Source organism: Rhea pennata, chromosome 1, assembly GCF_028389875.1.
Source record: "Rhea pennata isolate bPtePen1 chromosome 1, bPtePen1.pri, whole genome shotgun sequence".
Classification (NCBI taxonomy): domain Eukaryota; kingdom Metazoa; phylum Chordata; class Aves; order Rheiformes; family Rheidae; genus Rhea; species Rhea pennata.
In genome coordinates this window covers 135,344,010-135,370,735 of record NC_084663.1, presented here as the reverse complement: position 1 = coordinate 135,370,735, position 26,726 = coordinate 135,344,010, and the positions used below count along the sequence as shown (strand labels likewise).

The 26,726-nt window shown below is 36.9% G+C and overlaps 1 protein-coding gene across 6 annotated transcripts in view; it reads right to left on the bottom strand.

Annotated features, from left to right (window-relative positions):
- Positions 1 to 26,429, bottom strand: part of AP1S2 (adaptor related protein complex 1 subunit sigma 2) — a 32,518-nt gene extending 6,089 nt beyond the window's left edge. For 2 of the 6 annotated variants that reach the window (XM_062600899.1, XM_062600918.1), the window contains exons 1-4: positions 26,280 to 26,428; positions 24,706 to 24,884; positions 16,604 to 16,712; positions 15,491 to 15,628 (exon numbers count right to left, since the gene is read on the bottom strand). In XM_062600899.1, coding sequence (XP_062456883.1) covers positions 15,491 to 15,628; positions 16,604 to 16,712; positions 24,706 to 24,884 — 426 coding nt within the window. In that variant the 5' untranslated portion in view covers positions 26,280 to 26,428. Of the gene's footprint in view, positions 1 to 6,584; positions 6,625 to 7,121; positions 7,217 to 9,495; positions 9,584 to 15,490; positions 15,629 to 16,603; positions 16,713 to 24,705; positions 24,885 to 26,279 lie in introns of those variants that run through there. The other 4 variants (XR_009961347.1, XR_009961346.1, XR_009961345.1 and 1 more) reach the window with 4 other exon arrangements.
- Between the last annotated feature and the right edge of the window lie 297 nt (positions 26,430 to 26,726).

The window sequence follows — 26,726 nt, the reverse complement described above, 5'->3', positions numbered from 1 at the left end:
CAGTTTTAGGCTCTTTAGTAGACATCCACTACTGGTTACCGTTTGACATCACCTACCATATTCATTGCGATAAATGTATATTGATACGAGGCTGCAAGAATGTCATTAGGAGCAGCACTGTATCAGGCAGTGCACCAATGGAATTATTTAAGACAGTATCCTTCTAAAAAGGAGTGCCTGTTGAATGACAGGCGGTATCTGAGACACCTTTCACAGTATGGAATGTTTTCTGTGCTTTTGAATTATGCCACTAAAGTTAGTCCTCTCTCATATTACTAGCATGAAACAATTTGTAGAAAGATGAGTCAGAAAGCAAACAATATTCAAAGTTTTTCTATACATATCAGTGCCCTAAAAACAGATAAGAAAGTTTTTTAATAGAGTAAAAGCAATTTAGGAGTATCAACCCCTGATAAACCAATTAAGCATTTTCTGGGAGGGAGAGGAAGAAGAAACTCTCTGAATGTCAGTTACCATTTTACATTAATTACCAAATAAAATCTTAAATCTATTTCAGTCCCCCACCCCCCCAAAAAATTGTAGAAGAAAGTCTTAGAACTGAGGAAGTACCTAACAGCCATCTCTGTCCTATGCACTTTTTTAAAGGAATATTGCCCCCTCGGTTTGTCGACAAAAATCCTCAAACTTGAATTTTTAATTTTTAATCTCCAATTACAAAACTCCCTAGAAGTTCTACAGGATTAATGCTGCTTTTCAGTAGCAGTAATCTGAACATTACTTCACACTATTTTAAATTATTATGAACAAGCCAACTACAAATCTAATGGTTCTCAAGCATCAGCACCTATAGCTCAGTGAGAGCTGCAAATTGTATGAAATCTGTTGTGATTTTTGGTAGAACTTAGAAGATTTGTGTATGACAGTGAAACACAAATACGAACGGTAACTCTTAAAAGCTCTCTCGCTACTTTAATCAAGTTTAATCTACACTAAACATCAAAATGGAGGAGATTTGAGGCATATTCTCAACTGTTGAAGGAAATCGTGGGCTGACAGTATACATTAATAGCCCCATGTAGTAGGTGTTTTGACAAAACAGGAAAGAGCAACTCTACAACTACTGAGGCCTCCACAGGCAAAGCATTCTTAGAAAGATAATTACAGAAAACTTCTGCTTTACTCATGCTACCTGCAAAATACAGATTAATGAACACAACTGAAAAAAGGCACATCGACTCAAATCAATCATGTACCAAAATTTTCACAAAGATGCTTATTTCCTGAAATTATAAACCCCTGAAAATATCAACTAAACAGGAAAAATTGTCATTTTAGATTGTAAAAATCATGTAACTTCTGTTACGGGATTAGGACCTCACCTTAACATAAACTTATTATCTATTGATGATGCAAGATAGACGGTCAAATAGCTATACGAAGAAAGTGGTTGTTTCATTCCTGGCAGCTTTTGAACCTATGGAACACAGGTGTGTGAACACCACACACAACTAGACCAGCAATAAACTAACATTCTGGTGGTGAAACTAAGATTAAACAGAAGAGAAGAGCAAATTTGAGTATGAAGTGGTAACAAAGCAATATTGAAAGACAGAAAACTTTGCAGTTTCAGTCAGACTTCTACAGCCCACTGAGGATATCCCAGAACATCACACACAGAGGGATAAGCACTATGGGCAGTCTGACTAACAATAGAAAGGGAGAGAAAGTTTTGGAAAGTGTTATTTCCTTTCAGTGAACTACATTTTCTCATATGCTCCAACTATAAATTGCCATGAGTAGAATCAACTTCTAGAAGTTGATCTTCTAGAATCAGTATCTATGTTACTTTCTTTTGCTGTGACTCTGCAGACACCACGCAACATCTAAGCCTGTAAGCACTTCTTAAGACAGTGGCTAAGCCATCTGGATCTAATGAAGTTAGGAATGAGTGGAGCTAGCAACTAAAAGGGGTAATGGTGCCCCTGCAATGCAAATACAATGGCAGACTGTGTCATGAAATACTACTTCTGAAAAACCATCACTGATTTTAAAAATTTGGATTTGGATATAGATCATTTGTCTGAGTTTAATACATAGGGTTTAGAACCTGGTTTTACCAAAAACAGTAATAGCCCTACAATATCAGTAAGGACAGAAGTTGCACATCCCAGTTCCACAATATTTGAAAGATACTAGAGCTCATCTTTTTCAGACTGACATCTGTGTTTGCAACTCACTTCAAAAAGCTAATAATACTCTGAAACTTTCAGCCTAAGTCATTAAAAAAATAGTGAAGAGCAGATTTCAATCAATAGAAGTAATTAGCTAGCCCAACCTAACTGACATTCTCCTTGAGTATACAGTTCTCCCAGCTTTGTCATGATTCAACCTAATCAAAAATTATAGTCAAACTAAAGTTAGAAAGGACTTAGTTTTATGCAGTCCCACACACAAGATCAAATATACCTATAGCATTCCTGAGAGACAGTGAATCTGTTAAAGGCATCCAGTCATGGACACTTTAATGCATCCAAGAAATTCACTTAAATGCTTCATTATCCTTACTGTTGGAAAATTTTCTTAGTATCTGCTTTGAATTTTCTTGATGTAATTTAAGCTATTTCATGTCTGCAGCAGACAAGAAAATAGTTCATTTCCTGCATTCAAAAAACAGACAAGAAATAATGTATGGCTACACCAAACAGACTGAAGTTCAGTGTTTCATACTGCTTATGTTCTACTGTCTGAACACTTCACACAGAAGCAAAATAGACTCTTAAATGTTTGGATAGTCTCTTTTTTTCCAGGGAAAATTTGCTCAGGTATTTGTTCCAGCTTCTTTTCCATCAAAATCAGCACAAACCCTACAAACACAAACCATGTTAAACTGCCAGCAAAAATATAATGGCTATTTTTTGATAAACCTTTGGCTTTTTTTCTCCCATCATCTAAACAAATTTCAAACTAGAACAGAAAAAGAGCATGACTACAGAGTGCACAATAGCATAGGAACAGTCTTACAGAAACAGCTAATGGGGAAAGGAAAAGGGAAGGATAAGAGTTTCTGTTTTAAAACATGAAGTTTTCACAGTAGGAAAAGATTAACACTTAACAAGTACTACTTTAGCAATGCTTCAGAAGCAATTACATTTATACTCTACTTCTGAATCTTTGTTAGAGAATACTTTTAATGAGAGGCTGCTTTAGGAAATTGCTATAGTTCACTTGTGGTTTCAAGAATTTCAGAATAGAGTATCTGCTCCCCAGTTTTTGGTTAAGCATTCAGAAAATCCAATTACATGGTTATTGGGAAAATTCTACTTTACTTATCAATGGAGAGCAACATGTTTCTCAGAGAACCTAGAAATATCCAAGAGCTCTTGAATGTGTTCAAATGCAACTATTAACTATGATTCTGTTCAAAACCTGAGAACATAATACTACACTGATCCTAACTCCAGGAGAGATTGTCTGCAACTTCCTATCCACAGATAACAAAACATCTTCAAGATTGGTGCAAATTAGCCAACACAATACTCAACTAGAATCTGAAACAGCAACAGTCATCACTCAGTTGATATTCTGCAAGGTATTCTAGTATATGCACACACAGAGGCTTTAACACATCACCTCAACAGACTAAAGGAAATGAATGACATACTCTCCCTCTTGAGAGGGAAAGAGGTAGAGGGCCAGCACTGATTGTAAAAATATCAGTGGAAACTTTACATACTCTTGACTAGGTAAGCAAGTGTTCCCAGCTTCTTCCTTGCTATTCTCATCTGCTGGCTATCAGAGGTGATAATCACTCAGTTAGTTGCTATGCAAAGAGCTCTGAAAAAGAATTAACACAATCTAATCCTTAAGGGTAAGGACAGCTATAAGCATCCACTGGAGGGTCCACTTTCCCACCACAGGAACACAAGATACTTTAAATCAATACTAGTGAATACTTTGTATTGTGAAGATATAGCCAAAATTATTACAAATCACCGAGTTCTTTTCTATCAGGTAATTCCACAGTGTATGTTTGGCAGGTTACCAAACTATGCACATAAGGATTCATTAAAGTTTTTTTTTCCAATTTTTCCAGTACTGCAGTGCAGCTAGAGGTTTGCATTACTTATTCCCTTTTGCTTAAGGAACTATTTCTTTAACTGCAGGGTTGTATTTTTGAAGGAAAGACCAAAATATACTGCTGTAACAGCCATGTCATGTCCAGTATCACTCAGCTTGCATGCTGGTAACAATTAAGCACTCCTATTCCTTCCCTGTCCTGCAGCACAGTGTCTTCCTAGAGTTTTTGGACAAATGTTTGCAGCGTTAAATTGTGAATGAGGAAAATAAAAGCTGCTGACTATATGCTTTTAGAAAGAGGCAATTTAAATTGGATCATTTTAATTGGATCTGCAACCTAGTTCTAGCATGGCCAAGCAAGTAGTTTCTCTATCACAAATGGGAGGAGGGGGGAATGCACAGGTAGAAACTCCCTAAGCCAGTGGTGCTGCTGAGGCTCTGTGCCACACAACTATGACTCAGGCCAACAGCAGAGGTGCAGCACACAGGAATTTACCTAAGCTACTGACTTGGAGATGCACAGCAGATATGAGTCCAGACAAACTACTTTGAGGGATAGGGGCTTTAAAAAAAAAAAAAAAAAAAAAAAAAAAAAAAAAAAAAAAAGCTATACTGGCAACAGTTAAAAATAAATGTAACTACTCAAGTTACACTATCAGCTTTAGCTAATCAAAGTGCAGGCTACTGCCAAAATGAGCAGCCTTATTCTTTTCAACCCTCTCCACCTCACCCTTTTTGCTGGCACTTCCCCACACTCCCCTGCATGTCCTTGGTTTTCAGTCAATAAACCAGGAGCCACATGCCCCCAGGACACATGGATCAACACTGAACCAGCCTTCTTAACAGCAGTCACACTCAGCCTTGATTCAGGTGATGAGGGAACTGCACCCTGACTCAAAACCATGATTTTAACACTTGCAAATTCTGCTCCAATAGGAAAGCAGAAGTAGGAGTTGGGTGCACAATAAACAGATTCCACTCTGCCTAGTTATGCCTAGTAATACTCCGAAACTTTCAGCCTAAGTCATTAGAGACTTCTAAATTAAAAAAATAAACACTGTTTAATTTTTTCAACATTACACAAGCTTTCCCTTTAAAATTAACCAAATTCCTTATGCAATAGACTATTTCTGAATATCTGACTTATTACACTTGCAGCAACAGAACTATCTAAGTAAGAAGGTACTGGGAGAACTCAACACAAGTTTAAGTAAATTTCTGTGAAACATCCCTCAAAAATCAAAGTTCTATTCATCTAGTGCTTGTTTATACTTGCTAAAGTAACACAGATTAAGTAATTTGAAGCAGTACATAGCCTATTGGTTAAATATCAGGATAATCCAAGCTCAGCAGCTTTAGGAGTTAAACTCCTCCCCTTGTCCACAGACTTGCTCTCTTCACCTCAGCTGATCTTTCTTCAGGGCAGATCTCCATTCCTCCATCTAAGCAGCAGCTCTCTCCAGCAAGCAAACCATCACTATTTCTTTTTATGTGCAACCATCTGTTTGCCCCTCTCCACTCTCTCTAGTGGATGTCATTCCCATTTCTCCCAAATTCTGCAGAGTCATGAGAAACATGAAATTAAGTTCCCTACACAGTGTCTATTCCTTCACTTCTTCTAGGGAAAAGTAGGAAGCATTCCCTGGGCCATGTGACAATGCCACTGTGGTGTAAATTAACGGGAACTAGGCACATTTTTTCAGCTAAAACTGTGCCCATACGTAGACATAACCACGAACATAGTACAAACAAATTTGAATCACCCGGAATTCTCTAGGGTCGAGCTTGCATGTTCCAGAATTGGTCTGTGTAGAAGTCTTACAGAATAAGAATGTTAAACTGAGCAAATGCTTTGTTTAGCAAAGGTCCCAAACAAAATGAATCCTTTATAAAGTTCTAATCATGAGCATCAAACTTTCATAGTCACAGTATTAATACTAGTCTCACTATGAGAATTCACATTCTTCATAGATGAACTTCCTATCATGAAGAAGGGAAAAAGCAAGGAATGAGAGGAAAAGTTGTGGAGAGAGGGGAAAAAAAAAATAAATCAAGCCTGGGCATTTAGGTTTTCTTTTAGTTGTTTTAGAATATGTCCAGATTCATATACGAAATTCTATTTTGAATGACTGAATTTTCTTGATTGTTCCAATCTGACAGTTCTGATGTAAAAGCAAGTTATTAGTTCTCTTCACTTACAACAAATCAGTGGTTGTATCTTACACAAACTAGCTTTTAATTTTTTTTTTTTTTAAAAAAAGAAAGAAGGAGAGAGAAGCAAACAGTGAATTTGATTTTGAATATGTTACAAATATTTTTGTTTCTCATAAAGATTTTCTTTGGTTTGAAAACTAAATCCTGATATTTATAAAGCTAAAGCTGCATATGAAATTAGATCCTCTACTGCAGTTCTATATTATAATAAGTCAATTTTAGGGAACTACTTGTACATCACTGTATCAAATAAGCAGCGTACTGATTATGTTTTCCTGAGTAAATCATTTTCATATGTGTTTTAAGCTTGCCTTATTTTAAAAGAATCTTACCTTTTTTAGTAGGACTGCCACAACGTAATCCACTTATGATCTGGACAAAAATATGTTGCAATGCACTATATACGCAATAAAGCTTGGTTCTGTCATGCAGCATCCGGCATTAGAAATACAGTCAATTTCAGCAGCACCCACTCTTTGTAGTGCCCATTTTCTTTGCATAGCAGATGTTACAGCTCATTTTCCAGTAAATATACATTTACATGGGTTGATGGTAAGTAAACAAAGCCAAACATCTGTTTAGTAATTAGTTTTGGTATCCATTTCTCTAACTTGCATTATCCCACTTAATTATCAACACCAAAAGAAAGCTAGTAGAAGTCACATAGTTCAAGTTGATGCGGTTAGTACAAAAAGGTAAAATAAAAGGGAAACTCAAAGCACTCTTCAAAGACCATCATGCAAGTGTTGCAGAAGGTTAAGCCCATCACCCATTTTTGTTTACTCTTGCAAGGACTTAATTACGCGTGCAACAGTTTTCACATAGCACCATTTAATCCATGCCACCAAAATGGTAAACTTGGTAGTTACCAATCATTTAGATGGGGGTCAAAAGGGCTAATGCCTTAGATTGCTCTTAATCATAAGATATCCTCAGACAAACCTCCCCAGTCTTCATTCTGGCTCTACAAACACAAAATCAAGCAGCAGTGAAAATGTAATACCAACTAAAAACTCTTTATAACTTACTTCCATTTAAAATAAAAGTTAGAAAACATTTTAAACTATATACAAAAGTAAAGTCAGTCATTCTACTCAAATGTACTTCAAGTATTGTTACTCTAAGTTAAAATAATTTTATTGGTTCCACTAGAAGTCTATTGTTAAGAAAGCAAACAAATGCAACAGTAAAGAACAACTGTTCAAGCTAGATGCAATAAAAATCTTCATTATTTTCTAATGAGAAAAAGCATATTAATACATTAAAAGCATAAGTTAGAGCTATTTGGAAACCTTTATCTGTTCTTGAAGGAAGATTAATTCAAAGTTTTGTTTTGTTTTTTTAAGAATGTAGTATCAGTTGTTCATTATTGTCACTATAAGAGACTGATAGCATAACAGAACAAGATGCCACAAAATTTACATATACTTAATCCAGTGATAAGCTTCACACAGTATTATTAACATTAATCTTAGGGTAAGATTTATTTCATAATGGGAAATAACAGTTGCATTCAACTGATTTATCTATCATATCTAATGTAGCTTAAACAATTTAACTCAAGAGCTATATGATCATATTTACTCCTCTAATAATTATCATACTTTTTTGCTGAGCTATATTCAGGCAGTAACAGTGCAAAAAGTTTTAACATTTTCATTTTAATTCGCTTATTAGTCAATTGTATTTAGATTTCTAAAAATAATTTTGGACAACAGCCCTTCTCAAACCTTTTTTTCGCCTTTTTAAATAAAATTTTCAGCACAAAACTTAAAATACATATACTTTTAATGCATCTTAATATCCAGCACCCAAACTATTACTTTTCCTAGCTAGCTTAGCAACAAAAAACATAGTTGTCCTTTTAAAATAAAATAAAACACAAGCCCCAAAACACACACCAGCAACGTGCCTGACATTTGTACAACACACAGATAAGACAACAAAGAAATCAATCTAAAAATAGAATACAACATAATGGGAGGCCTCTAGGGGTGTTAATATTCTTTTCACCTACTATTCCATGGAGCTCAAAAGCTATCGGCACAGGTAGTTTGAGTTTTGAGAAAGATCAGTAGCCGTGCAAGATGACAGATCATCTCATACAGTTCTGAGTGATACCAGAGTAAAACAGAATTTTGTCCTCACCATCTCAGGGTTCAAACATCTAACACCGCTCTTTTCAGCATTCTGTCAAATTCAAGGGATATATTCTATTAAGATGGAGATTAACATGCTCAAAAAGAGCACCTAATTTGGAAGATAAGATACATCTTCACTGTATTCGTTGTGATAAGACACATCTTCAATTGTTCAATGAATTTGCCATGTTTGCTGACCAAAAGCTGAGGACTCAGCTCCTGAAAATGAGAATGGTATGTGCAGCAGTACTAAAATTTTCATCACATCACCCTGATGCAGTGCTTCTACTGACAGCTCTAGAAAAATAACTCAAAAAAATCTATCAGAAGTTCAGTGCACAGATAATAGACCCTTAATAGATCTACAAGGATTGTTTATACCACTGAATAATCGATTTCATAGGTAGTTATGTGAAGTGCATATTGTTCATTAGTATTCGAATTCACATCAGAGGGTACATGAGCAGCAAGCTTGTACTATTCTGTCTTTCTTACAATTGAAACTTCCAAATGTTTCAGCTTTCAGAACTGAATGAATGCATGTTTAATACTTGCGAGGAGGATTCCTTCCTCACATCTTTTTGGCTCTTACAAAAGTCTAATCAAGTTCTTATTTTCTTAATTTATAAGTTTACTTGCATCCTACATACATTTAGATTAAACAAAACAGTCAAGAGGAGAAATGAATATTATGGAGATAGATTTACTAAAATGAGATTTCAAGGGTCTGCACAAAAGCATTTCAGGTGAAGAGCAGACTGCTCTCTCATTTTCAATTCCTAAAGTGAAGGACAGATTATGATCTGACAATATATTTCCAGAAAGACAACTGGATTTCTAAAGCAGTTAGAAATCAGTCTCTAAAGCTATAACACTGAAGTCTTAAGTGTCACGACACATCCAGAAAAAGCAATGAGCTTCAAAAGGTCATTAAGACACTGAACTGCACTTGTAGAAAAAGTCAGTGACTCCAATATGCATCACTAAATACTTCAGTGATCAAAAACAAAGCAGTTTGAGAATGGGGAGGAGTGAAGTACTTCATGACAACTTCCTGGATACTCAGTGCCACTTTTTTGAAGATGACATTTAAAACTGGAAAGGTTAACCTTCCTCCGTCTCTCTTCTTTTTAGGAGAAAAAGAAAGATGCAGCTTCAGCTACTCATTTGCTTGCCCAACTCCTATTCTTCTAAATAAATAAGAACATGACTTGGTAAGTATTTGCAGGAAAGCCTACTCCACAGTACAAAGAGGACAGTTGAAAAATATCTATTAAAAAAATGAAGACACCTTTGATATTAACAATTACAGGTCTGACACTTCAAATTACAACTAGTTGTCTTTAGAGGTTTGTCCCAAAGAGAAGTGATATTCCTAAAGCATTCCTCATTATGCATATTTTTAATTGCTCATTCTATCTATAGTTCAGCTGAATTTTTATTAGTTATTTAGAGAATTATTTCCCTAAAAATCAAGGTACTCAGATCTTCATCTTGCAAAGGTGACAGCTTCAAGAACTCATTGACAGTTTTTATCAGTGAGTTTATAAACTTAATAGTTTTTAGGACAGCTAATGACAAGCAAGATAGTAATAAACATTTAATCTATATATGAAGTTAAAAATACTTCATATATATAAGTTATAGATTCTAAAGATTTTAAGTTACTCTTTTCTTGAATAGAACACTAAGAAGTGAAATAATTAACATAAGACATGCACAAAGAATAGATTATAATATGGCAAGATTTGGAACTCATACGAGTTGGGAAATATCACATTTACGCAGTTCTACAGAATCAAAAACTTCTTAATTTTAGTATCTTCTTGCTCTGTATCCTGTGAACATTGTATTTAAATAAGTCCAGTTTTCAGGACAAGAACAATCCATAGTATAACTGAACAACAAGTAACCTAATTTACCTAAGGCAAGGTACAAATAAATTCTTCCAAAGTGAAGGCTATTATACATGCAATCTTATCTGGCACCACTGTAGTCAAGCATGGCATGGAACACTTTTTTCTATCATAATGCATACAAGGTTTTCATCATTCAAAAAATTAACAACTGCCTGTCCAACTGATGTGTTAAAATGAAGCAACTAACCTGTTTGTTTGGTATCAATATGCTTTATCTTGGTTTTGGGCGTTACATCTTGTGACAAACTATGCTAGTCTTTAAGTAAGGCAACATATTATTCCACAGACTAGAAGACAAATCTACCTCTCAGTTCCAAAGTATCTCACGAACAGTCATTTCCACACACAGATGCATCTCCTCATCTACTATATTAAAAGCATGTTAAACAGCATAAGTAAGAAAACATGTAATACCTCAAAGGGAAAGTATTATATTGAATGCACATTCCCAATTGGACTTAATTATTTTGTTTATTTACCGGCTTGTCTATGACACTTGTCATAATATTAGAATGTCTCACGAACACGTACATTTTGTAGCAGCTATTACATAAAACCAAAAACAGTCTTTCTTCAGGTGATAGGTTCTTAATCAGTGTCTCAACTCAATACCAAAAGCCCACTTTCTCTTTTTTGACTAAAGTACCAAAGTCAAAACTGTTAATATAACTAAGCAAGGTTTACTTTCATATTTAAACCAAAAAAAGCAGGTAACATTACTATCTCTTCTCTGTCACTTACCCAACATCTTTCTGGGACTGCAGTCTGAACTGTTTACAAAGGATTCCAGCTACCAAAATACTACCACAGTTTACTGCATTTCCCAATAGTCATGACAGATTCCTAGCCAACATAGATCTTAACTATTTCCTAATCCTTAAATAATTAACTAACTGCATATTCCCTCCACCTCCATGCATATAGCTCTCTACAGATAAAACGTAATTAGAGATCATTACCTGTTCATAAAATCAAGAATATACATACATTAAGAACTGAAGTCTAAAGCTACTCTACTACTTGAAATACTGACTGCATTAGAAGTTATATCTGAAAAACACATCCCAGTCAAGGCACTCAGATCTTCATTTTTGTAAAGGTTTCATTATTCATTCTTCTTTCACATTGAAAGGAATACAGGTATAGCCAAGGTACAGAATGTCATTGCCAACTTAGGAAGGCAGTCTATTTCAGGAGTCTATATTTAAGAGTTAACATTAAGCAAAAGACTGAATTGCATTAATTATGGTAAGTTTCTCAGGAGACTAATAAGAAACAGCTGCTTACAAAGGCTGTTTCCTAAACCAGACAAAAAAAAAACAAAAAAAACCAAAAAAAAACTATATGCTCCTACCAATTGTAGGTTTAAATACCAGAATTTTCTTTCATAATTGCCAATGCTAAAATTTATTTTGTCCTAACCCAATGACAGTCTAATGCCATTTTCCCATGATTAAGAATACCTACAATTTTCAGTTAGCACATTCCATCTTCTAAAGCAAAATTTCCATGACGTATATAGGTAATTCTCTAAATCTACATTTCTTGTCCAAGAAAATGCTAATTCTAACATTGAAAACTTAAATCTACATAGCATTCCTGGACAATTAACCTACATCAGCTGGCACTAAGGATTTCAGCACCTTTCTGGACATAAGCAGGGGTGGAGGCTTTGGGGCCTGAAATAGCTAAGGAAATAAAATTGATGGATGGTGTATCTATTTTTGCTCATGCAGAAGGTATTAACTGAAGCCAAACTGCAAGAGCATAAGAAAACACACTGATAAAGCTTTTACAATTCTGATCATTACTAAAATATTGATGTTCTGCAATCAACTACTAGAAGAATACATACATGTTGTCTAAAAGAATAATGGTGGACAAAAGGGGGGGTCATTTCTGAAATACTTTTATAAAATGTAAGTAACAGAAGTATAATTTAAGAATAAGTTTTTTATGTAAGTAATAAGTTTTCACTAGAAGTCAATGTTTAGGAACCTGTTCCTATTTTAAATCAAGAGATAGCAATTCTGTTTAGTTTAGCTTTCAGAAATTATACATAATTGCCAGTTATACATATGAGAATTGTTAACAGCTATACTTAGTTTTATTGTTTTAGCATTGGGAAGGACCTTGAGCTCCCACAAGCAGCATACTAGATTATGTATAGTCACTCTTGGACCATCAAAGAAGAACACAGCAAATATTAAACTTCTAAGCAAACAAAAAAATTCCTCTCTTTTCCATGAAATATATTGCATTGCTAGAGTTTCATGCATTAAAAAAAAATCATGAAGTTGGGCACATGATTATGTTTCAGCTACTGCATGTATGTATGTTATGCAACAACATACTGCATTTCTACAGTAAAACAGGTCAGTAAAATAGGTATAAAATTATGAAACAAGACACTGAACAGCACACTTGATTTAAACAGAATTATTTCCAGTAACAGACTTACAATGAAGCATGGAAGCAGCACTGGAATAACTAGTTTTACTACCATTCATACAATATTGCCAGTATTGATTACTGGATAACAGTAAATTATCAAATGGTATTAAATGAGGAGCAGGGAATGAACATGTGATCTGAGCTATTGAAGAGCTAGGAAGAAGCCAAAGGGTGAAAAAGACTCAAAACACCACTATGTTTCAGTCACATAGACCCTAGCTGTTAGTATTAGTAAGTTCCTGGTGCTGTGTAGTCCACTTAATGATACACTGAAGTAGGTGCTCAGAAACAGAAGCACATCCTGGAAAACTGCTACATAGGATACAAGTAGGTAAGGACCAGTTCACTATTCAGTAACTTATGCTTCTGCGTATTTTCTTTTAAAACGCACCCAGATAGCCACTTAATGTAATTGCAATGATTTTTGTGTAGACTGTACAGCTTTTAACCTTTAAAAGGGGCTTTGTACGTTAATGTATCTATCATTGACCAGTTAATAATGTAGTGTATTCAAGACTAAAAAATTTTAAACGAGGCAAGGCAAGGGCCAAAAAGTCCTTTCCTTGAGCATAACTAGAACATGACATGGCCAAAACAAAACACAATAGAAATGTTTTGCATTTGGAATCAAAACACATTTTATTCCAGTAGATTTCTCTAAGGCATTCTGGAAAGCAGAAATTAACCAAAAGCATTAAAAAAGTCTCTGGCTGTGACAAACTTGTTTAACAACCTTCTTCACCAGACTCAAAACGCACATAAAAAAAAAATCTGCAGAAGGAGTACAACTTGATTAAAAAAACTCATTTTATATTCAAATTAAGCTTCTAAATAAATTAACAAGCAGACGTGTGGAGTAGTTTTATGTTTGACCAGCAGTCATTATCATTCTATTAAGAATGAAAAAATCAATTAGTTTATTAAAAAAAAATCAAACTTAAGATTATAGCAGAGCCACAACACTGTTACATATCAATTTAATCAGAAAAAAGAGTTAATAAACCCTGATAAAACATACATAAAAATCTCATAGAGATGGGAAAAGTAAGGCTATATAATCTCAGAAGTGAAATACATCAGAGTAAGGCTGTCAGGGCCATGGGAAAAGTCTGCTATTGAAAGACTCCTACTTCCTTTTATACACACATTTTTAACTTCAAAATGTAACTAAGAGTAAAAAGATGATCATCATTATTTGGGCTGAAATATCAGTATTATCTCCTAGTGACAGGAGTGCATTTTGCTTTAGAATAACCTTAAGAAAATGGTGAAACTAAAATTCAAAAATAACACAAAATAATGTAATTCTATATAAACAAACACATAAAATCAACTGTGCATTTGCAGAAGACAGACTAGAATAGGTAACTAATTTGTTGCAGCTGTTTTCACATAAAGAACAGTAAAATATTTTAAGAGAAAGTAAACAGACTCTTTTTTTGTTTGTTTGGAAACTATAACAGGACTCCCAGTTAAGATAATCTTTTCTAAGAATAAAGAAGGGACAAAGAGAAATTGCTTCAGAACACAAGTGGTAAATAAGTGTGTATATTTGCCTCCTAGAACAACAGGATATCAAATCTGTGTGATGACTGATCCTATTCATGACACTAGCTAGCTGATGACAAACAAGTGTTAACACATTGTGGATTTTCCTGTACACCAAAAAGGATTACAAAACACAGCCAGAAGGGTTAAAGACATTAGGTGTTTCCCCATCCTATCAATAACACCATATTCAACAAAAAGTAGTACCACCTGGAACACAGAATGCTCATATGAGAATTAAGCAAATAGCTCACAGGACAAAACAACAAACTGAATGTTCATGAGGGAAAAAAAATGATCAGCTTATATTTATACAGAATCTTATCAGTGAACCTCAATATATTTTAAAACTATCAAGGTTCAACATCCCTGTTATACGGTATGTTTCACAGATTCCTACACAGAACTGATTATTCCCTCAGTATCATAACAAGAGTTTTATGACTTTCATTTATTCATTCAAGAGACTTAATGTTAACTTTAAGACTACAGACAGTAAGTACAGATAAAAACACTATGGAGGAACAAGAGGGAAACATTAAATTTTCTTGTAACACTGAACCCCTCCCCATCAAGTGTTTTCCAAAGGGGGGGGGGGGGGGGAATGATACAATCTGTATTTCTTTCTCCAGAGCTAGTAATGAACAACAAAAGCATTCAAAGACTGAATGTTTTTATACCTCATTATTACTGCCTTGCCAGCATAAAGATAGAAACATGCCCAAGTAAGCTACCTATAGCAGAAGGTCTTTAGAATAAGAACTATACCTGAATGAGTCTCAAAGAAGAGAGCCTAGCTTCTGGATTTCAGGAATGAAACAGTAAAGAAGTTAACATGCATCAAGGATGAGAAAAAACTAATAGTGATAAATAAAAAAAAGAGAAAATAGACATGAACAATATTAATTTAAATCAGAATGAGCTATAACTACTTAGGTATAAGGCATTAAACAGCCATTTGCAAAACAAAGATCATAGTTCACACACACACACACAAACACGATACACCAGATGAAAAGAACAGATAATGTAGCAGAATTGCACAACTAGAACTAACTACAAACCACATGCTAAGCATGCTAAAAATCACCTTCTACAGGCTTAGGCAACCAGGAGCTTTCTCTAATCACAGCATAGCATGCTGATGCATTGACCAGAGAAGTTTAAATTGCTTACCTCCTGTAAAAGATCTGCCTGCTCAATAGCTTTAAGAACATTTTTCTTGGAAGTCTCTTGAACTTCCCCTCCCAAAAGGAATTCATCCAGAATGAAATAGGCTTTTTCAAAATTGAAGATGATATCAAGTTCACATACCTAAAAAGAACATCCAGCGTTACTGCAAACAAGGTTGATACCAGCTACTGACCAGTCCTCTTACAAAACTTAACTTGCTCTCAGCTTCACTGAATGAAGGTGTTTGTTAGCCTTACACAACACCTTTTTAAGACATGAAGCAACACAAATCATTCAAGACTGAACTAAATGAAAAGTATTTTTCTGCTCCGATTAAAAACAATTATAGTAACCTCTTTCTTTGAAAAGTGTTTTCATACCTAAAAAAAAGGTTTAATTCATAACTTTCAGTCTTATGTGGCTGTTTATAAGGCATGAGAACACCCCTGTTAAAGTTCTCTTCTTGCTTGCTTGCTTTATCCAAAGTGATTTTCTCTAACTCCATACAGCCTTACAAAAATTTTACATCATATTCTCAATTTTTTGTTCACTCTGTGCATGTCTTAGTCAAAGACTGCAGAAGGATAAGCAGGAGTTCTTCTAAAAGCACTAATACATACTACTACAATTCCATTTGAATTCAATATCTGGGATAGCAGATGCCCATCTTCTTTTTCTATATCCCTGCTATTAGTTCACAAGCAACTGCCTGAGTTGGAAGCAGATGTAAGAAGTGCTGTTGGGGGTAGCACATACACAAAAGAGCAGTGCCAAGGTGAGAGAAAGCAGAGAGACTGGACAGAAGGCTAAGAAATCATAAGATTTTATCCAAACTCAAGTGAGAACACTGAGTACTAAGAAACGAAACAAATATGGGCAATTAACATCACATTAACAACAATCATCTTCCCATAAATTCATCATTTAGTTTTCTAATTTAAGTTACGTAGTCAATTATCAGTTTTGTTTGACCAAACAACATGAAATTTATTAGATACATCTTTTCAAAAGCTAGTTGATCATTACTTGTTTTATGGCACAGCACTTAAAAGTGACACAACACAGTATACACAATCAATCTGTAAAAAATTAACTAAAAAAGCAGCACTAACTCACACTGCCAAAATACTTGTCAAGAAGTTCCACGTAGCGGTGAATTATTTCCAGAGTTATTAGTTCATTGTCCTGATCTTCAATAGCACAGCAGAAATAAAGGCTTGCGTATCTGTAATAACAAAATAATCTTTACATTAGCATAAGAACATCGGCAAAATGAATGTATTTGAGAAGCATTCAGTTCTCAGTAGTCCTTCATACTGAAGTCTACCATCACACTGTTTGTTATTTTGTATAAAGAGCTTCAGAAGTACCACACCAGGAGAACAGCTAAGATACCAGGAGACATACACAAGCACAGAAGGCACATTTACTTCCTTGAGTTAATCAAGACTTCAGTATTTATCATCTTTTAACTGATGGGATTAAATTAGCCTCCAAAGTCGTTGGAAAAGAAAATATATTTTTAATTTTTTAGCCTCCTAAGTTTTGAGGCAAGATGCTTTTTTCTGTTATCTCTAACATCCAAGCACTGGTCTTCTAACCAACAGGTTACACTCTTAAGTTTGTAACACATAAGATACACATACGGATATTTAAACAGCCACTGAAAATGTGCTAACTAGGATAGGTAAAATGAACTACCAATTTAAGATATACCAAGTTTTGTAATCTCTAGAGTTCAGAAGTTGGTCTTTAGAGAGTAAAAAAAAAAAAAAAAAAAAAAAAAAAAAAAAAAAAAAAAAGCAAAACACTAATGTTATATACCTCAACTGCTATTAAGTCAACATCTCAATCTCAGCCTGATACCAGATCAGTTGGTAAAGGAAAGGCCATCTGCAAATCACGAGCAATCCACTTCCATCCAGAAGACACTAAATTCTTCACTACAGATATGATCTTGAATTCTACTTTTAACAAAAGACTCCTGCATCCCTTCTACTGTACCCCTCCATACACTTGTGCTTTGTTTTGTTTTTAATAATGCAAAAAGGAAACAGGAAAACTGAAAAATCCATTCAGTCTTCTATAAAAAAGTGCCAAAATGATATACCATACAGATACACAGGGTAGAAATGAGACTTCAAACAACACTTGCTGGAACTGCTAACTTACGTGAACCAAGAACAGCTTCTATTTTGCTTGTTTAGAGAGTAACAGGCAACAATAAGCATTCCTTGAGTAGCTAACCCTATTGAAACAGAAGTCATTCAGATGTGAATGCCAAGTTTATAAGATGCATGTTCCTTTCCCACACACAGAAATGCACATCTTTTAAAGGCTGCAAAGGAATTTTATCAGCTGGGAAATAGTAAGTACTAGAAGAAATTCTTAGAGTTTTTGGTTAGAAGTCATACAAGAAATTTTTGCTTTGTAATATGGAAAAAATACAAAATTATATGAATATCAATACTACTATACAGGTGACTTACACCTATGCTTCTTGCTTTAAGTAAGCATTTTAATAAGGGAAGGGATTTTGGCCAATTAAACCTCACTTTAAAGAGGCTACTTTCACCCTCTCTCCTTCAGGATATCTTTGAGTTTCCCTGCTTGCTCCAGGATGTCAACAGCATCACCTCAAAATAAGCCTGTTCTTTTTAAAAATAAATAAATAAACAAACATGAAGAGCATGTTAAGCATTTTCTTGCTAGCACTTGAAATGAACTACCGCTTGCCTTGTCTACCTTTAGAAAAAGGCACATCTTGCTTTCTTGTGTTATTCCCTATTAAAAAAAAATCTTATCCCTCTAGCATAGGCATGGCCAAAGACATCTTCAGCTAAGTATCTCAGGGCTATAAAAGAACAAATTACTCCTGCCCTCCTTCAAATAACAGTACCTATTCTGCCCATTTCAAACCAAACTTCACTCAAGCTCTTCACCTCAAAAATATAATTGGACTATTGCTCCTATGTCTGATGTGCTGTAAATACCTCTGTCTTGGTACTCATAGAGGAAAGCTTCTATCTAATTTCTGTTAAAATCTGTCTCCCACTTCCTAAGCTAGTATTAGTTATGATCTGCAAGTCCCACTTCTAGTCTACTGCAGCTGAATCAAACTGATATGGCTTCATCATGCACAAATGTTCAGAATCATTTTTATCCAAAAGTTTGAACTTCCTATTTTAAAAAAAGTTAGTGCCTACAATTTGTTTCCATCCTGCCAAAATAAACCTGACTTCAGATGTTGTGTGAGACATCTCCCTCCAATAAGGCTCTGAACATTTAGATTTGCATGCTCTTTTATTCTTTCACCATTGTGACTTGTTAATTCATCAGAAGTCCCATCTGAGTAGAGTCTTCTGATTTAACACAGTTGCTTTTGTCCCTAACTTTAATATTTCAAGGATATTTAGTCATTGTAGTAGCTTGCAATACGCAGTATTTGTATAAGGTGCTTTTTAGACAAAGTTGTTTAAAAGAAGTATTGGAAAGTGATCCTCTACAGAAAAATAAGGTTTTCAAGCCTAATAAGAAATTTCTAAATCAAGCTAAACATTAGCCTTAGGACATTAGTTGATGCTTACTCTAATTAACAGCACTCAGACTAAATCCATTTAAACAAAACTTATTCCAATGAGCAGCACTGATTACAATGAAGTATAGTCAAACTGTAAGCACTTTCAGTGCTCAGACACAAGTTGAACCTCATTAACAGTAGACTCATCAAATCAACTTTGATTCAAATATTTTAAATTTTTTCCACACAGGACAGTCCTGATATGTTTCTCTATTACTTAAGTTTCTTTGATGCACAAAACTATTTAGGAAAAAAAAGAAAGATAGAAACTTTACTTAACCTAGAACACTTTGCAGGAAACTAGTCTGCTCTCAGTGTCCTCATTTAGAAGAAATGTAACGTACTTTTGAAAGACTGTATTTAGTAGCTATTGAGTACAGTACACTTTCAAGTTCTGCCAACCACAGTTTCATAGAATAGACTACTGAGAAACAAAGCTATCTGGTGGGCATCTAAACAGAAAATGGAGGCCTGGGTATCTATTACTATATGCAGAAAACATTTTTCAAGTTTTTTCGAGTGGGAGCCATGACTAATATAGGACTGCCCAACAAAAGAAAACAAACACAGATCCAATATGCTTATTCTTCAAAAAAAAAAAAAGGAAGAGTATCCACAAATTAATCATAATTGCAATGGGCATGTGCACACTGCAGACAAAGATACATATGTAAGACACTTTCTCAAAGACAGTCATCTGTTGAGTTCCCTCCCACCCTCAAAGGCCAGGGCTCAGAAAAAAATGTGTCAATATATATTCATGAGTAGAAAAACTAGAGATTTTTCTCAAGTCCAGAAGCCTGCATGAAGAGTGTCTACACACAAATGAGTATATTTCTGTACCTGGGCCGAAAAAGTTTCCACTCTGCAGAAGTGTTATTTCTTCCAAACTAGCCCTCAGACACATCCAATGAAACGGCAAATCCTGGTAAGAACGTAAGTCATCCCACACTGAAAAGGAACTGTGGCACAGTCTATAAGGAACATTCTGCCCTTTTCCTTCCTATTACAATTTCTTGCCACAGTAGATATTATTAGCAGAATCCTCAATCCTAAGTCAGCTGCTTGCGTCATTTACAGGAGTATTTTACAATAACCATACTATCCTTGTTAGAAAAGGGACAGCAAAAAACAGTAGGGGACTCACCCAAACTAAGACTGTAATAGGGACACAAGGGCAGAAAAGCAGCACAGGAAACATACTTACACAGATTCTTACCTTCAGATAGCTCCTTTTAGCATCTTCTTGTTAGAAGGAAACAAATACAACCTTCCTACAACAGTCACACTAACTCAGTAGTCAGAAGTCTCTTATTCGGTAGGCAATGTTTTAACCCAACAAAATTCTCCTCTATTACTCAGCTCACAGCCAGATTTCATCATTCTGCTACAGGATATGATACAGATCAGGTCAGCATGAGCAGAGCATAACTTTTCAAGTCCCACTGATCCAGTTGCATTCTCCTACCAAATGAGAGACCACCACTTGAAGTCATCTCTGGAAGCATCATGACATAAAGCTGCAAGCCAAATGTCAGCATCTAAGTAGCTTTGCATGTAAATTTTAACTGCAGAAATTTAAAGCCTACAGAGTTTAGTAGGAGCAGAGTTGAACTGAAAATGACAACAAAGCTATCTTTAAACAGAAGGCAGGTGCTTCAGAGAGCTCAAGAATCTGGGGTTTGGTGATAGTTTGCCATCATTGACTCAGTGACAGCTATAACCACAGGAGTTGTGCTCAGCAAACTTTTTTCCTCCGTCAGAGAACTTACACGTTTCTTTACTAAAGAATGACATTGACTCCAGGACAGACAGACTAGTTACTTACTATTTGTTTAAGGATACAAAAATCAATAATAATTATGACACCCAAGACACGCATTTCTTTCAGTTTCTAATTTCAAACCTAAAAAAAAATCCAATTGTTTTAGAAATTAACAAAGGCTGTGTAACCTTCTAAGAGGAAGCTTCCTATCCTTGATCCTGAGTGATCATTCAAGTGATACAGAGCCAGGATATTCTACAAAGACAGTCCAATCAAATTAAAAAAAACATATCGAAGCACCCAGTTCAGTATAATCATTGCATTCAGTCAGTTTTACAGAGCTTCCTATTTGTTACACCATTTTTAACAGATGTAGTTGGAAGTTAAGATGTATATAAGAAGGATACTGATCATGTCAATTACTGGGCACATATCATTAGACAGTTAAAATTAAAATATTTTGAGTTAGACATGTGCACTTGAGTTAGACAAGAGCAACACAAGTTGACAATTTTAAAATACTGCATTACGTAACTCCATACGCAGTATATAAAGAATCCTTGATTGAGTTACCAGTCAACAATAACTAAGTCCCATGATCTCATTATCTTCACTATCAAATGCTAATGAAGTAAATTTATGTAAAAAGTAGCTATTCTACAATTTCTAATTTTGATAGCAATATATCACACAATGAAAATAACTAACATCAGAAGCTAAAGCTCTGAACAGCTGAGTACCTTGGAAAAAAAAAGGAAAAAAGCTCCCCATACACACATTCCTGGTTTTTCCTCCTCCCTCCTTTGCCCCTAACATTTCAGACTGCATGCTTCTTATCTTATTCTTCAGTAAAATATTGGAAATTTTAATATTTAACACCAATTCCATTGCCACAAGGGGAAAGCTGCACAAACTCTGACCCTATATGCCCCAATATTACTACTGGGCTAGTTTAGAAGGTAATAATATGTGAACAGTAATCATCTGACTGCCATCTGCAGATGACTCCTTCTCTATTGTAATGAAGTGCAATAGTTGCTGGCTTACTGAATTTTTTTCTGCAAATCACTTCAAATCTTTATTTGTGTCCTGAAGTAACAAGTTCACAACCTTTTTCAGTCTTCAGGTGTCCACTGACCTGAACAACTCTCTTCCATCCTAATTTATGAGCCATGTCAAATGCAGGGCCACCTTTCCATATTTTTTTTTTTGTAGCTATAAATAAATAACTATAAAGACAACAACGACCAGTCCAATTCTGCAACCATAATTGCAATTGTATAAATGCTGCATGTATTAAACTTACGAAAATAAAAAGTATTCATATACATTTACATGGATTTTAAAAACATTTTGCTCTATCTTCTTGAAGTTTCATTCAGAAAGTGTCCTATACAAATGATAAGGATGAAGTGCTACAGAACTACAGATGCTAATCAAATATTCCAGCTTTCTTGACAACGTGAAATATCAGAAGGCAGCTGAAGCTACTGACTTGTCAATTTTATATTTCAGTTGGTTTTGTTGCAAAAAGGCAAAAATTAATAAGAGCTCAGGGTATACCTTTAATATGGCCACCCAATCTTTGAGTTTGATAATTCTAACACATGAAACTTTGATAGTTGAGACTCTAAAACCAAGACAGTTAAGTACTACACATCAGTTTCAGCAATTTAAGATCTGTTAATAGCAATATGCACAAACTTTAATAATTTATGTAAAAAAACTTTTACATCAAAGGTTCAGCTCTTTGTCATAAATAGATCAGATGAGAACGCATCATAATAGATACGGTCCAGGAGCTTCTCGTCTGTTAGCAACTGGGAGCAACTTCTGCAACTTCATAAACAAGAGGCAAATGACATATCACCCAAAATGTTTGCAGATGTCATCTAGCTTTTCTTTCTTTGGCCACCCATGCTTTAGAAACTGTTGGACTCTAATTATTAAGGTTGTCTTCTTGGGGTTATCTTCTTGAGCTAACAGACCTCCATTTTCAAAGAGATTATGCTAGTTGGCACTCATCAACTTTAATTAAGGTAAGATGACTGGAAAAATCTTTCCTGTAAAGCAGTAACTATTTTTATCAGATCACAGGAATTGAAATGCACTATCACCTATACCCAATCCTTCTGGTGAAATTTTAGCCTAATGAAACTTGCCTACAAAAGCAAAATAGAATTTTTGAGCTAGTAATTACCTTGATAAAAGCTCATCTTAAGCAAAGATTTTATACGCTAACCGTACCAGACTGGTTCACAAACAGTGAAATAAGCTACTGCAGTCATCTCTGCCCACCAGCAGTCTAACAGATGGACTGTGGTCTACATCCAGCCCAAAATGGTCTACATACATCTACTAGTCAACTTTATTCTGCTCGACCATAGGCCCCACAGCATGCTACCACAATATATGAACACCACAACTTTGAGCATCTTTAACACCCAAACCTGAGTTTCCACCAGTTTTCTAGGCAAAGAAGGGCATGACAAGAAATAGTTAATAGTAGTAAATAAACAAGGAGGGAGGACAGCTGTGTAGACTCAACTCCCCACCAGAACAGCTACAGCTCTGCAATGCTGGGCAAGGAGGGGAATCCACCAGCCTACTCATGCCTTTTTTTTTTTCCCTCTCATCTAGTCCCATAAAATCCATGTGAAAGAGTACTTACATACATCATCACTTAAAGGAACACATAAAGAATTTAAGCCAGCTTGTCTGCATGTATGCACAATAAGTTTTTGCAAGCAAATCAACAGATAAAAAAATAAAACGGTGTATGCTTTCTTTAAGCATGACCTTATGCATTGTTCCTCCTCCTTCCCCATGGACGCATCCTTAGTCTTACAAGTGTAAGAGCACCACACCCAGATACATTGGTAACATTCACGTGCATGACATTACAAGTACCGATATATATATCAGATCAGGATATATAAAGGTCTGATCCTTAGAGAAAAGTTACTAACTCTTAATTTCAAGTCCAATTCTCTTTTTCTTCCCTTCAGAGAGAATATTGTACAGCACAGAAATTACTTACTATATCAAAGAGAAATAAAATGCACAAACCTTTTAAAGTTTACATATAACTAGGGAAGGGAGTTAACTCAAGGTTTCATAGCATCAGCTTTAGATGGAAGAGATGCATTCTAGCAAATCAGGACAAGAATTAGTCATCTGTGCAGAAAAGTATTTTCACACTTCTACTTTGCACTACATTCTAAAGGGCAGCATAAAGCAAAAAGGTTCTGGTCACATACCTTTAGAAATGTTAGCGAACAAGTGAGAAATGAAACCAAAGCCAAAGAAAATTACATAGCACTTCCACCAAAAAGAAAGTTAGGTATGATTTCTCAAATTAGGAGATGTTCTTTCTTGTATTCCTAGCAAAGAAAATTTTTTACTCTAAAATAACAGAGTAATATTCTTATTTCTATGAACCTTTAAAAGCAAATTCCATTTGCAGCTGATTTATGAAGTCGTTGCCTGAGGTAAATGTTTACAAAATTTATTTTTATTACCTATTAAATCATGCACGCATGCTTCATATTTGTATACATTTATTTACTGTGGGCATCTAAATAGAGAATGAGTAAGAACCACTTCTTATTAAAGTAGAAGGAAATCTCATCTCTTTTCTTCAGCATATTTCTAAATGCATGAGTGATTTTCCACACATGAATGATTCTTACTTGATTATCAAATTAGATTTGAGGAAACACCCTCAAACTCTAACCTCCTCCATAACCAGCGGAGGGTGGGGAAGGAGAGAAAGGGGGAAAAAGGCAGTGAAATCAACCTTCACTATTTTCTTGCTACTTATTACATTGTTTGTGATATGTGGCAATTACAAGGTTAGTGAGACAGAACAACCTTTTGTAGACAATCTTCAGGTCTCTCCATTCCAGGAAGCTGCACATTTTCGGTTTGCGGGCTAATACTGTTTGAACAAGTTCCCTTGTGATTTTCTTCTTTTCTTTGTCAGATAATGGGACATACCACTTCTGAAGTCTCAGTTTCCCCTGACGACTAAAAAGCAACATAAACTGCATCTGTTGAATTGGAAGGGAAAAAAAAAAAAGGATTAATCTCAATCTCTTAGTTTCATAAAGATTTTTATGAGGGGAACCAAATAGGAAGCAATATAGCCATCCAAAGCTCTAACTACGTTAAGCATTTCTAAAGCAATGGCAAATATTATACAAGATTTAGAAGTATAAATAATAAAAGTTTCAACTAAACAAGGTTAGTCATAGACAAGATAGAAGAAAGCATACACAAGTTTCAGAAACAGATGTCAGAGCCACCCAACTGCAAACAAACCTAAATTTCAGACAAATCATGTCCAGTAGTGGTATAGTTGCATTTGCATTTACTACAGACAAGGATGAAAAGCAGCACAGCCATCTCCCCAAACTCCCAAACTCATTTTCAATTGACTGGATTATGGCCTTACAGCAGGAGCAATTTGCTCTTAAGATCTTTCTGAAAAGCCTCAGAATACTTTAAGAGGCATTAAACCTCCCAATGGAGAGTCCTATGGCACAGAAAGCCTTGCCTGCTCTCGTATTACACAAAAGCAATACACATTAAGCGCTTTTCCTGCAGTCCTACGTTCCAGGTCTTGCTTCCTCTAAAGGAGTGATGTTGCAGTTGTATTTTAAGAGGAACTTCCCGGCTATGTTTTTCAGTGGTTGCAACATTAAAGCAAATAGTATTTTTTTTTCCTTTTTCCCCCTCACCCTTTTCGCTGAGTTATACCGGTCTGAGGAAGTTTCCCAAGCAATCACACAAGCGTGAAATACCACGAGAAAGCCGAGCCCAGTCCTGGGTGACAAGTCCTAGCGGTGGCAGCTGTGAAGCGCGGCGGTGCCGGGGCGCTCCCGGTGCCCGCAGCCGCCCTCCCCTCCGGGGGCACCGGAGCCACATCACTCCCTCAGCTCCCGCCCCGGCATGAGGGGACCCTCGCGGCTCCCGCTGTCCCCGAGCAGCCGCCGCGGCTCCTCCGCAGCCGGCAGCGGTGGCGGGCGGCACCGGTTCCGTCGCCTCGCCGGGGGGATAAGGGGCTGCTACAGGGCTGCGGGCCGACCCGCGAGGAGAGCAGCGCCCGCTCCCTCCCCTCGGCCGGGAAGCATCGGGCAGCGCCCGCCGCAGGCAGCTCCGCCCGTCCCGGCCCGGGTGCGGGGTTGGGGGGGGGGGGGGGGGGGGACAGCGCTGCTGCCGAGCTACGCCGCTGTATGTGCGGGGAGGGGGGGAGCTGGGAGCGCCGGCCGCCCCGTCCCTCAGCCGTTAACGGCCTCCCCCCGGGGCACCGCAGAGAAGGGGGGTCCGACAATTAGGGGCGTGTGGGGGGGCACCTCCCGCTGTCCTGCCGCACCCCGAAGGCAAGGCTCCGCGCTCCGGCGCGGCGGGGGAAGGCGAGCCCGTCCCCACGCGGCGGTGCTCACCGTGCCCCGGGGCGCGGGGAAAGGACGAGGAGGAGGACGCGGCACCGCTACCGAGGCTGGTGCTGCCGCCACGGCTGCCGAGCGGGACTGAGGGGAGGGGAGGGGAGGGGAGGGGAGGGGAAGGGAGACGCCGCCGCCTCGAACCCGGCGCGGGCGGGCGGGAGCGCGCGCGCCGCCCAACGGCCACCCCCGCCCCGACCTGCCCGAGCGGGGAGGAGGGGAGAAGGGGAGGGGAGGGGAGGAGCCCGGCTCGCGGACGCCGCTCCCGGGCGGCGGGGGCGGGGCCAGAGGGCGCCGCCGTTTCACTCTCCCTCCCCCACCCACGAACAAAACTTTATTAGCTCGCCGGCTCGCGGGAGAGGCGGGGGGATCGCATAGCGCAGGCGCAGTGCTGGGTGGGGGGGGGGGGGGGAAACGGCGCTGAGCCCGCCGTCACCCAATCGGGGA